Genomic DNA, 13,595 nt, shown 5'->3' on the forward strand with positions numbered 1-13,595 from the left:
CAGAATGAACAAGGCTGATCAAAGCTTGTCTGTTGTACGTTTTGTATTACGTAAACTGATTAAAGCGAAACAAAACCCCAGCCTGTATGGAAGTCGATTAAACCAGTGTCGAGCGCAGTGGTTGGACGCTGGGGCGGGAGGTCATTGGGTACATTCTTATAGGGGGTGTACATCAATGCATGAATAGAGGTCCATTCCTTGCATAAATGGTGGTTTGTTCCTGTATATTTTAGTATATTTTTTTAAATTTTTAGACAGTTAAGCCTTATTTGGACCTGGCTGTGCAACCCTACAACATTGAAAATGTACAAGGTCAAATGCTTGTGAAAAATGTTCACTTCTGATAAGCAAAGATGTGAGCATGTATTATTTTTATGTTTTCTTTTGTTCTTTTATCCTGTGTATGATCTTTCCGTTCTCATGTATATTTAATGTAAAGCAAGGAAGCAGTCGTGGGTGTACGAGCAATATGCTAATAAAGTTCACTGTGCTGACATTTCATCATCACAGTCGACAGCCGGCGCGCCGTCCGTCGGAGTTACCGAGAACAAGGCGATCCAGTAACACTCATTAGAGGGAGGGGTTGTCACGACAACCCAAACGATGAGTCTTCATTCAACATTTACTCTACGGTGATTGCCGCGACCTGCTGCGTGTAATCTGTCGCCGTGTTCAGGTTCTTAAACGCGCCAATCGATAATCGACCGGGAAAGACAGAAAGCCCGTCCGTCTGCGTCGCTTAGCCCAGGTGCCTAAAATGAGCACTTACCCAAGCGCCGTATTAAATTGGAGTTCCCAATAATTTAGGGCCCGAGAGCGGTTTGGCTGTCTGATGATGGGTTAGTTTTGTTAAAAAAAAATAAAAAAATGAGAATAAATAATTCATCAGATGAAACCTGAACTCTCCTTGGCACTGGCAGTATGAATATGTTAATCTCACAGAGATTCTTTTTTTTTTTTTTCAAATCTCAATCTTCAATCGATCACTCTTCTCCCACGGAGTGACGGAAGGTTTTAGCGTCCCTCAGGTAAATCCCTATGATGTCTGTCTACCCTGGTGTTATAAAATAGATTTCTCTTTTATCGCTCGACAGAGGCCTGTCTTTTGGCGTTTAATTCAGTGCCCTGATGTCATGTGGGGTATAGTTGGCTGGATTCTGGATGCAGCCGCTCCTGCTTCCAAAGTAACACAAAGGTCTACGACGGAGCCCAAGTTGACCTTAACCAACGTCTTCCTCTTCCAGTTTCCGAAAAGTCTGCGTAGAGGCCCATGGGGGTGTTGCTGGGGATTTAGGGTAGGGTCACCAAATCAAATTGCAGAATTTCGTTCTCGGTATGGTGTGGATCTTCAAGCCACAAGAGGGAGCTCATGTAGGCATAGGCTACTTTATCCACCACGACTGATGCTTCAGTATTATTTAGAATACAATAACACTGAACATATTGTAAAAATGTAGACCACATGTTGTAAATATTGGGAGGAAATAACTTTGTTTTCCTAATGATAAGTAAGGAAATTAAGAATGACAGCCTGGAAACTCCATCTGAATGCAGTTATTTATCTACATACAGTGTTTGATGCAGAAATGGCTGAGAAATTTACAAACCAATTTGCTCTGGTCAGGGTTTACAGATAAGGCACATTGTTAACTAGGTCACTGTTTCGTTTGTCATTTTGCCATTTTTGGCATTTAAAAACATTTGATTCCAAGAGAAAAAGTTGAAAGAAAGAAAATAAACTGTAATATATAAATCATTTTTTATTTCCTGGGATGGGCAGCGATTTGAAGAGGGTGGGGGAGTGGACGCTGTGTGTACATGTTTCAGGTTTTCTTCAATAAACCATGACTGGTGATACAAATTTACAATTCCCGTCGTTCTGCCCATATTTATTTTATTGAAAGTGTCGCTGATGATGAGTGTGCTGTCTACACCCTGCTTTGCTATTGCTGAAAAATGGACTTATTTGAAGACGCATTGGATAAAACTGTCTGGAAACATGACTTATGTAAATGCAATGTATAGGGTGGCTACGTGACGCCAAACGGTGGTGCTACTAGTTCACTACGAAGAGTAGGGAGAATATGCTAAATAGTTTATATAAGTATTTATAGGACATGACGTGAACTTATTTGTACAGAGTGTTTTGTCTTTGAAGTCACATCGCATGCCCATTGACAGAAAACAGTTCATACCCTGGATTCTGTCTGGAGGCTGTTTAGGCCTGTTGGTTCAACTTATGGGAAATAGCGGAATAATGTGATAAGTGTCTCAGTGCACCAGCGCAGCAACAGGTGTTAGAGTGAAGCACGGCTGATCCGAGCGTCTGGGTATTACTACTATATATTGGTCAGGAGCAGCGGGGAGGTGGGAGCCCCTCCGCCCCCCGCTGTGAACAACCCGGGAAACCATCTGAATTGCATTTTTTTTATCCATTATTCACAAGTTGTCTTTTGGCTGTGTTTCTTTGCTTCAAATATGTGATATTGGAAGTAAGTGATCTGGGAGACCTTCAGAGCCCCAGGATATAGACTGCAGAGCTATTACTGTACTTACCCAAAACAAGGAGCTGAAGAAGAAGAGGAAAGATCTGATCCATGGGTTGATGAAGGAGAACGTCTCTGCTCGATTCAGATTCCGGGGTGATTTTGGAGCAGCTGGGTGGGTGTCATGACGTTGTGACGCTGCTCGGCCAGGCTGGTAGGGCCCAGAACTGTCGTGCAGCAACGCGAGTCAGAGTCAGATTACACAGAACATATCTCTGGCCCTGACAGCAGACCATTGGGCTCGGGAGCCACTGCAGCATTGTCAGCCTGTCAGCTGGTGGTCTTTCTCTGGATCCTCTCTCTCTTTCAAAGTTAAACTGCTCTCTTTGCTATCTCGCTCTCTCTCTGTTTTTCTTACTGTTGCCTCAAAGTTCCTGGATCCGGCTGCTGCCGAGCCACAGAGGCGCACGCAGAAAGTGCCTGTTAGCTTCTGTCAGGGTTGACAACTTCTGACAAGCATTTCAGAAACGCCACCCCCCCCCCCCCCCCCAGAGGCAAACAATTCACTGTCCTTCCAACATACAAAACAGTATCAGATCTCATCAAATGCAAATGCATTTCCCCAAGAAGAACGAAACAATACACAAGATAACCACACACATGTCATGTGCAGCACCTGTATTTGTATCCTCCTCTCCCAACACAGCTCGCCCGTCTCTATGCAGTTTTTATGGACTTTTATTTTTTATTTTTAAAATGATCCCGGGATCAATTCTACCGTGACTCACGATCACGGTCCATGAGGCCCTCGGCAGCTGCCTGAGTATTTTAAACACTCCCGCATCCCTCTTCTTCTCAAAAGACCTGGCCTCAACCACACACTCTTGAAAGGGAAACTGTGGAAGGTATTCATATATTTGATAAATTCATTTATTTGGTCAATTCTAATATGGCTTCGCCAGCTGCACGGCTCGGAGAGATTCACTCTGAGTAATGAGTGATATTCCTAATGTGTGTTGACGCAGGAGAATACTCTCATGTCGTGCTTTTTGATTTGAGTGCCGCTTTCGGTTGTTAGTGGACAGACTCAGATATTTGGTGAGCACCGATGGCTTTGTAATGTTTTTTTTTTCCCTGTATTTGTAAGGACAGACCCGATGAACTGATACTCTGTGTATTTACGTAGCCGCCATCGAAGACTGGATGTCTGAACTTACAATACACAGATCCTGATAATTGGTCCTAACCATGTCGCTGGCCAGATTAATGGTTACTGGGTTGCCAACTGGCCTGCCGGCCATCGTGAAGTGCTTTTTTTCTTGGGTCCCTCGAAAAATATATGATAATATAGGAGACATTTTTTTATTATTCCACTATCACCTGTGATTTGAGAAAAAGTAATTCCTGGTCCAAGATCTACAGCAATTATTCAAAAATAGTTGCACATTAATGACATTAATTAATGACACCAATGACTGATTGACACGATCACTACAGATGTTTGAAATAACAAAGGACCCTTTAAAAACGTCTCTCTCCCGTCGCTTGTGCTGATGTTTTTCGAGGAAAAGAATAAGCGTACGGCATAATAATAATAGCCGTAGTCTTAGCAAAAAAAGGGACTGGCTGGTTAATGATTTGGAGACACGGCTGCCAACCTTATGATCACGTCCATAAACCCGCAAAATTGGTCAACCGTCCAAGTCCAAAGGCTTTTTTGACCCGTCCAAAGTGCTTTGGATTGGTCACTTTCATCCCATTGGGCTGTGGTTGAAGCAGAAATGGGCCAAAGTGCCCGTCAATCAAGAAAAACTCAGCGTGGTCGCTCTTACGCTCCAAGTGCGAGAAATGGAGCGGAAGGAGCATTGTCCTTCAGAAACGAGGGGATGCTCTTTACAGTCTGCGGGACGGCGGAGTGCGCGTGAGGATGCAGCCGCCTCATTTGAATGAAAGCCTTCCCCCGAGAAAACTGGGTTAATGAAATGAGTTCTGCCGGGGATGAAAAAGCAACAAAACCAAAAGCAAACAAATGTGTAAATGGTGTAAAACAAGCTTAAAAAAAAAAAAAAAAGGTTTCACCATTGATTCTATTCACTTTATTTCATTACATGATACTAAAACAAAATAATCTATACAAGGGCTAAAATAGGACATGTTATTTTTTATTTTTTTTTGCATAGAAGGAACAGTGGTGTAAAAAGAAAAGCCAGGGTGGAATGGCACAGTAAGAGTCCTATCACAAACGGGCGTCAAAAAGAATGAGGCTTTCGCCCGTTGGTGGGGTAAAATTTGGTACAAAAATACTCGGCAAATCGGCCGCTTTTCCCACTCTGATCACCGTCCCTCCATCCATCACCCGAAAAGGAAACCTGACCCCGGTTTTTCTTAAGTCGTTGAACTTGGAAAGTCTGCATTTTTGGTTGGAAAGCCACCGGGGGGGATCTGCCGCTAGAAACCCCTCGAAAAATCATCATTTTGGCATCCCCAAACACCGTGGCGGTAATCGGAAAAAAAAAAACGAGAGAGAGAGAGAGAGAGACAAAGAAAGAACGGAACAGACACAGAGAGCACAGGAACACGTGGAAAGGCAAATGAGCGTAAGGTACCGTGGGATTTTTTGCGACACTCTTTTTCTTTATTTAAAAAATAGTTATGTTTGTTTTTTTGTTTTGTTTTGAGAACGGAGAATGAGCACTGGCAAATATTATAGATATTTAGAGTGGTGTTTTTTGTTTTTTTGTCTTTTTACATGTTGCCAAAAAAAAAAAAAAAAACGAAAACAAAACAAACTCCACAGGACGAGGCTGACATGGAACGCTTCCCACTGCTTGGGGAGGAGGATTAGAAGGGGGGGAAGAGGGATTATAGAGAGAGGCAGAGTCATAGATGGCCGAAAAATAATATTAATATTAATATTATATATTAAATTAATATTAATAAGAATCTCAAATAAAACGCGGAAAAAAACAACAATAAAAGAACCGCGCGTACAAAGCTTTCCCGGATGAGAGGGAACACCGTCAGAAAAAAACAAAACACTGCGTCTTCCACTACAAGCTGCAAACACTGTCGACTGACAGATGAACACTAAACAAAAAACCCCCCAAAAACACAATTTACATCTCATTTACAATGCCGCTCAAGTCATGAAAGCGCAAATGCAAATGCAAAAAAAAGCACAAAATGAAAATCCCGGGAAAGACGAAGCCAACGACTGAAAGAGGAAGTCGTGTCCCGGGAGATAAAAATAAGGGTCATATTGAAATAAAATAAAAAGCCTGTGAGGCTGTCACGTCAGCTGTCTCCGTATCAGAAGAGGTTCATTAATGTGCCTTTAGCGCAATGCTAATTACCGCCGACGCTTTGTTAAATCCGCAGCAAAACGACTGTAGATTCACATCCAAGTGATGTAAGCGAGAGAGGAGCTGTTTCTGAGTGTCATCTGATAGATCACAGGCCAGAAGATGAATGCTTTGCATTTACATAAAAGGCCTATTTTAATTAAAAGCAACAGCAACAGATATCGATGTACCAAAAAGAAATAATCCCCTAGACAAGCCAGACTCTATTAATTCCTTTTGGTTCAGTTTGTTTGGATCGCGTTCGTTCGATTTCCCCCACTCAAGTGTTTTCTTTTTCGAAAACAGCTGTGGGGGTTTTTTTGATTACGGTACATTTTTTTTTTAGTTTTTGCACCTCGTTGCGGACTCATTGCGGTGAGACGAGATTAATCCACTGGGAGGGAAAGACGCTTAAACCGAACGCTTGAAATTTTCCCGACGGGTGACTTTGACCCCCCCCATCCCCCCCCCGTCCCTCGTCGTTGCTCCTCAACGAAGAGAAAGAAAAGACAAAAACACCGAAGAACGACAAGGCTGCATAACGTATCAAAAAACAACAAATGCACATGAAACGACCACAACCAAGCCACAAAAGTAACGCCCTTTAGCGATGCTTTGTCGCGACGCTCGGCCTTCAGCGCCACATTCTACGTGAAAAAAAGACATTTTCTTTGGATAAAAAACAAACCGGAAAAAAAAACCCCATCTACAATGGGAATACTACAGAAAAGTGACAACGTTTTCAGGGTCATCTCCAGCAGGGGGCACAAAATTAAGTCTTTCAAATACGCCCTCCACTATGTATGGCCCCTTTCTAAACGGTGCTGAAAAGTTCAACTCGTTCCCTTTCGGCGATGCCCAAACAGAAACACAGATCGAAGGTTATTGTGGTAATGTGATTCTCGATTTTGGTCGTGGGGGGAAAGCAGGTTGAAACTAAAGATAGTGGAATCCATATTTCTCCTTTACGCCCAACTCAATCATGGGCGGGTGAAGAGAGTACAGCTTCGAGCTGCTTTTAGAAATGTGTGTTTGCTGCAAACAGGAGTGGGTTTTGGACGATCTGTCCAATCGCGTCCGCTGTCATGTCCGTCCATGACCCGCCCTCCGGACACCACGGCAAGAGGCGGAGCAGAGAAAAGGAAAAGAAGGAAGGAAAAGGTCTCTTTCTGGCGGAAAAGCGTGGACTCCCAAATGAGACCGGAATCGAGCGGCGTGAAACGACAACCAGGCGAGTAAGGCGATGCTGTTTTCAGAGTCATGCTTAGCTCATTTTCTCTCTCCTCCACCTCCTCCCATGTGTGTGATCCGTTACGGTGTATAGCAGCAGTGCGTGGCGTCCGCCGTTCTAAGACCTCATCCACAGGAGAGAAACTCCTCCCTCCCCGTTGGAGGATGGGGATGGTTGGGAACAGAGATGCTACACTTCTGGTCCCACTCATTTATGCCAAAACTCCATTCGGTCCAAATCCGTTATGTATCATAATCTATGTAGTTGACAAGACCAGACGCATTAGGCCACAGACCCCAATTTGACAAGATTTTGTCTCTTTCTTTTTTTTTTATTGTTAGATTATGATTCAGTTCAAATCACCAAACCTGTCTTGACTATAGTTAGGGAGATAACAGTGAGACGAGGATCAAAACAGTCATTATCCTACATTCTGTAATGTTCCTAACGTCGTGGAAATGAAATAATGCTGAAGTCGAACTTATTAATCATTCTGCCGGGGACGACCTGGAACCTCTCGAATTACCCCGGGCCCTACATTGAGAACCGCTGGGCTAGAACGACTGCATTTCCAGCAGCTTTACGGGAGCTCCCGGCCACAGAGTGGGCGGTTAACGTACGAGGACGCCAAAGTTCCACACCCAGTGCGGTTCTGCCGTTACTCTCAACCTGGGTTCTGACCTACGTACGTACTAGTAAACAAGCAGAAAGTTGGCCATGGAACTTTTTAAATTCGTCCAATTCGATTGCACCTGTCTCTGAAACGCGCACGCACACACACACACACACACACACACACACACACACACACACACACACACACACACACACACACACACCGAGTGGGGAAAACTAGCTCCATCAATGCTGCCATCACAGATTGAAGCGTCCCCTTGGTTTTCTCCTGCTCCGTTCTGCTCATGCCTCATGTTCCGCTGGCCACACTCCTCAGTACACAGGATGCTGCCGCCCCCCAAAATACCTCCTGTGAGGCTGCGGCAGAGAGAAGGAGGCGCGAGCAAACCGGAGCCGGGGTTATCACGGCGACGACGACGCACAATCTTCGCCACGAGCGGGAATGTCAGCGCAGATCTGCTTCTGAAAGTAGCCTTTCGGCTCGAGGGAAGAGAGGAAGGAACACAAACAAACAGACAAGGAAACGGAAAGAGAGTGTTTTTTTTTTTGGGGGGGGGTGGGGGTGGGGGGGGGGGTGGACTTTGACAGCCAGGGAGGGGAAGTAAACGGATAAAGAGCTCGAGAGGAAGACTCCACTAACACTGTCCATGGCAGCACTGATGTCTGAAGGATTCCTCGCACTCCTCCTCCCCCTCTGCCTCCCTCTCTCTCTTTCTCGCTCTCCCTATATATATATATATATATATATATATATATATATATATATATACACACCACAGTGTCCTGTTTTCTCTGCTGCTGGGGCAGTTTAGGACGCGCGCGCACACTCACGATTTTTTCTGTCTATGCACAAAGAGGGGAGTTGCGCTGGCGAAGTCTCTTCATCTGACAGTTGTGGTGGGCGCCCATTAAACCGTTTTACAACACTGGCTCTGTTTGACAAGGAATGGGAATACCTCTGATGTTTTTACACTTTATGCGTGGGTGTGTCTGTGCGCGTGTGGGAGGGTGAGTGTGCGAGCAAGCGTACACAGAACAGCGCTGCGTTGGCGAGGGCTCCCCCCAGGAAGGATCGCCAGGCCTCATAATCCCAATCACCCCATAAAAACCCAGTTAAGCCAATTCCACTCGTCCGTTTGTTCTCCACACCGACCAGGGTCCCCGCCCTCGCCGCCGGTGACCTTCAAAAACCAAGGAAAGTTTAAAAAAAACGGGTCAACCCGGCGTCCAACCTCCTTGCCGTTCCACACGACACAGCGCCGACGCGGCAAGAAATGAAAAAAAACAGCGGGGGCCACGTAAGTTGGCGTAAATCTGTGGAGTAGAAAAGGAGCATGCTTCAAACTGAACCTTTTAATCATTTACAGGAGAAGGAGGGTGTTTGGGGGGGTAACATTAATCGACTTACTAAATCTCCCACGGCAGCCGGAGGGAAATAGAACACGAGTTTATTTTGTATCTCCTTTGAAAGATGATGGAGGGGAGCGCGGGCATTAGTAAAGCGTCCATTGTCTCAAACTCCTTGCTTCCTTCCTTAGGGTTAGTCCGAGCCATGAACACAAAGTAGAAAAACAAAAAAAAATACAAATCCGCTAAAGAGGCGTGACAACCAATTTCTTCTTCTTTTTCTTTTCTTTTTTTTTTTTTTTCTTTTTTGCCCAACTCTGACCTCCTCCTTCTCCTTCCTTCCCTTCTGGTTGCGTTACTCTTTGGCAAAACGAACAGTCAAGCGGAGGAGAGCTTGGATCTGTACAGACGGTCTGGGAGAAGGGGGGAGGTGGGCGGGGGAAGGGGGTGTGTGTGAGGGTGACGTGACGGGGCTACAAGGGGGGTGGGTCATCCAAAGTCTATCCCATCAGGCGTTGGGGGGGGGGGGGCTCTTTCACTTTCCTCCACGCCAGGCCTTCTGCGGCGGGGTCAGGCGTCGTACTTCTTCCCCGTTCTGTGGATTTGGTGGAACAGCGTCATGGAGAACGCCATGCCCAGGAGCTGTGGAGAAGAGAGAGAGGACAGAGACGTGTCAGGGCCTGTGTGTGTGTGTGTGTGTGTGTGTGTGTGTGTGTGTGTGTGCGTGCGCGTGCGTGCGTTTATTTCTTCATCTTCTCAGATGGCCTTCAAACGACGGCAAAAACTTTCTCAAGCATCTCTCCTCACTGATGGAAAAATGTACGGCGGGCGTGAGCATTAAGTCAATGAAGTCAATTGAGACGCCACTGGATCAAAGTAGAGGGCTGGAACCTTTGAAGCTCCCCATTTCCCCCCTGACACTCCCAAACATCAAACTGCGGTGGCGGAGACGAAAAGCCATTATCTGCTAAGGTCCAGATGCCGGAGACTGCAAAACACACTGTACAGTCTGGAAGAAGAACCTGGAGTTTCCAGCAAAACACGAAGCTGCCTCCGCCGGGACCCGCCGCGGCGTAGGAGATTGATCTCCTCTGAGTCCAAATCAGACTTTGGTTGTCATCGCTATTTAATAACGGTACAAAACATTACACGTTACCATCTTAAGCTGCTGTCAATCACATGGAAAACCCAGTTAGGGAAACAATAATGCGTACGGCGTGGCGGTATATGCAAGACCGGCGTTTGGTCAGGACCAATTAGAAACCTACTCAATACTCGCTTGAATCGACTTACAGCGACCATGAACCCAATTATTCACACATACCACATCTGCGCCACTCATGTGCTTCGTTCTCTGGCAGTGGTCCCCGTAGGACTGGGGGGGAAAGCCGGTCACATATCCTCTTATATTTATGAAACCTGAAACTCCTCTGCGGGATACACAACTCCACTGTAGAATAAAATGAAGATACTTTCTCAGCCATTGACAAAAGTTATTCCAAAAAAATTGTGGCCAAGAAATTCCAAAAAATGCTTGTAGGCTTTTTTTTTTGCAAAGCTTTCTGCTCATTGAAATCATTGATCAGAAGGTTTCCCGCGCTGCGGCACAATGGGTAAGATAACAATGTAAAGGACTATATGGGAGAAGAAATGGTACCTTCCATAGTACCTGCTAGAAGACTGTATGTGAGCAGAAGTGGTACCTTCCATGGTAACCTGTACTGTGAAGGATTATATGGGAGCAGATACAGTGGTACCTCGACTGTAATTGGTTCTATAAGAACGGTCGTATGTTAAAACAGTCGTATGTTGAAGCAATTTTTCCCATATACACCACGCTCATATTTTTCTATGATTTCCTTCTTAGTTTCAATGGGAATCATTGCCTTTTTCTTTTTCCCATCATCCTTCTTCTTGGGACTCATCATGAAGGGTGAAAACAAACAAAATACACAGCACAAACACGGTAAATATGAAAAGAATATCAATAAGCCATGAACTACGTGCGCACACGATGTAGGTCGCCCGCTGATTGACTGCTGATTGACTGCTGACTGACTGGCCGCCGATGCGTCAACTGCACAATTCCACGCTTGTATCTTGGAGCAGTCGGTCGCAAGTCGATACAGATTTTCGCGACTATCGCTACTCGTATCTTGGATTAGTCGTAAGTAGATGCAGTCGTAAGTCGAGGTACCACTGTAGTACCTTGTAAAGGACTATATGGAAGCACAAATGAAACCATATGAAGGACTGTACAGTATGCGAGCAGAAATGGTACCTTCCATGGTACCTTCTAAAAGGCTATATGGGAGCAGAAATGGAACCTTCGATCATACCTTGCAAAGGACTACAGTATATGGGAGCAGAAATGGGACCTTCCATGGTACCTACTAAATGACTACGGTATATGTGACCAGAAGTGGTACTTTCCATGGTACCTTGTAAAGGAAAAACAATTGTACTGCATAAATTGTACCTTATAAGGGAATTTATGGGAGCAGAAATGGAACCTTGTGAAGGACTGAACTGGAGCAGAAATAGTACCTTCCACAGTACTTTGTGAAGGACCATACAGTGTCTCTATAATGTTAACAACGCCCCAAAACGTGCAGCTGAAGTTCACTTACAGCATAAGACATGATTGTGTCTGCTGGAACACAATGACAAATTGAGGGACGGCATAAGAGGACTCGAGTGTAGTCGGGAGTCATAAATGTGTATAGCAACAGGGAAAGAAAAACAGTTAACAGGGCGGAAGTGGCTGAGTGATCGTCTCATGAATACATAGTGGTTGGACAGCAGTAACTACAGATCATTTGCTCTGTATCGATACGTAGGTGCACTTTGAACTCCGTGGAGAGACGCTATCCTCCCGCGGTCTCTTACTGTACTTACGCAAGTCTTCCAGAAAGATTTAATAGTAATGTCACTCAGCTTTGACTGGATGGGAGCGGCAGCGGAATTCACTGCGCCTCTGCAGCACAGAAGATGAAATATTGGCGGCATAAAAATAAATAAGTAAACTAACATTTTACGAAGCAATTAGCGGGTGGGGTGATGCATAAAATGAAGGGGGAGAGATTGAGAGAGTTACTAGCGAGCGGTAAGTGTAATATTTCAGGGCTGTAAAAGTGTGCTGGTGGAGGTTATGTCAATATTTAAGTAATATTCCAGTGTGTGTGTGTGCGTGTGTGTGTGTGTGTGTGTGTGCGCGGCGGCTACTGGGCTGTTGCGCTCGCCAGCTGGAAGAGTGAGAGGTAAACACACATAGCAAGGCAAAACGCATCCAGGATGGCTGGCGGCACATGATAAAATATGACAGACAGTCCAAGTGGAAGAGAAAAGAACGGCTAAAACAGGAGAAAGTACTGTAGGAGGTTCAACTTTCGAGACATGACAGAGGCATCGAGAGGCAGAGATGGAGCCCGGCGCGAGGCACAAAGAGCAAAACTTGAAGAAGAATTGATCTCCACCACCCCTATCCTACGCTGTCTTTTCTTGGCTCTCTTCTCGCTTTCTCTCTTCCTCCCTCTCTTCTATTTGCAGCGTCACTCCATTTCTCTCGGCCGTCCGTCTCCTCGGGGGTTCCGAGGCGTGGCTGCAGCCTGCCAGGCAGGGAGCCAGGGGGCTTTGATTCTCCCAGACGGGATCAGGGGTGCCTCTCCGCGCCGGGGAGATATGCGGTTGCCCGGCGACCGGCCTTCGTATTGGGACCACCGCATTCCCCTTCAGACTGGAGGGCCCGCCCACACGTACAACAAGGTAAAATTACATTAAAAAGTGATGGAAAGCCTTATATAAGGAAAAAAAAAAAGAAAAAGAATTAAAGCGGCAAGCAGCCTCGCAAGGTATTCAGGTCGTGCTGCTCAATATAGCGCTGCTCAATAATATCACCCATTCTGAGTGACGAGTAGGATAGCCGCCTTACGGGAAGTCATTGCTTCAATATGATTTTCCACCGAAGGCCATCATTTCCAATTCCAACTCATACGGTGTCTTTGCTTTTCAGCTATCAATGTCAAATGTTGTGTAGCCCCTGAGAGTGCTGTCCTGGGGGGACCTGGCAAGTTCTACGGTCCTTTGCCACTGTGGATTTGTGGTAGATTGAGATATCAGTCAATGATCTTTTCATGTTGCGATATCTAGACATTCTTTACCCAATCCCTTAGATTTTGGCAACTTTGTTCAGGTATGGAACTTGCGTGCTGAAGTAAAAATTGTATTATAGTATTATGTATTTAGCTGGCGTTTAGGCTAGCCCAGCTGGGCTGTAAATACGTTAACAGTCGAGGGACTACAAAAGCGTAGAGTCGGGAGGCTTCCTACCTGAACCACCAGGATGACCATGCCGATGGTTCCCAGTAAGTGCTTATTGTCGTCCAGCCACTCCTCCACTTTCTCAAAGCAGCCCTGGAAAAGTGGACGGAAACAGGCCCAGTTAAAAATATAAAACACAGCTCACGTCAGTACAAGAATGGAGAACGGCCCCTTCCCCTCATTCACACTTAGTGCTACTGCGTTTCCTACGCTGGCGGAGAAGTACTTAGTGTG

General features: G+C 45.5%; 1 protein-coding gene across 2 annotated transcripts in view; it reads right to left on the bottom strand.

The window, feature by feature from the left end:
• Window positions 1-8,491: 8,491 nt before the first annotated feature.
• The window catches only part of tspan9a (tetraspanin 9a), a 213,971-nt gene continuing 208,867 nt past the window's right edge, over window positions 8,492-13,595 (bottom strand). For both annotated transcript variants that reach the window (XM_080002000.1, XM_080001999.1), the window contains 2 exons: window positions 13,371-13,454; window positions 8,492-9,683 (listed from right to left, as the gene is read on the bottom strand). In XM_080002000.1, coding sequence (XP_079858126.1) covers window positions 9,612-9,683; window positions 13,371-13,454 — 156 coding nt within the window. In that variant the 3' untranslated portion in view covers window positions 8,492-9,611. The remainder of the gene's footprint in view (window positions 9,684-13,370; window positions 13,455-13,595) is intronic.

The sequence above is a fragment of the Zeus faber genome (genome assembly GCF_960531495.2).
Source record: "Zeus faber genome assembly, chromosome: 6".
NCBI lineage: Eukaryota > Metazoa > Chordata > Actinopteri > Zeiformes > Zeidae > Zeus > Zeus faber.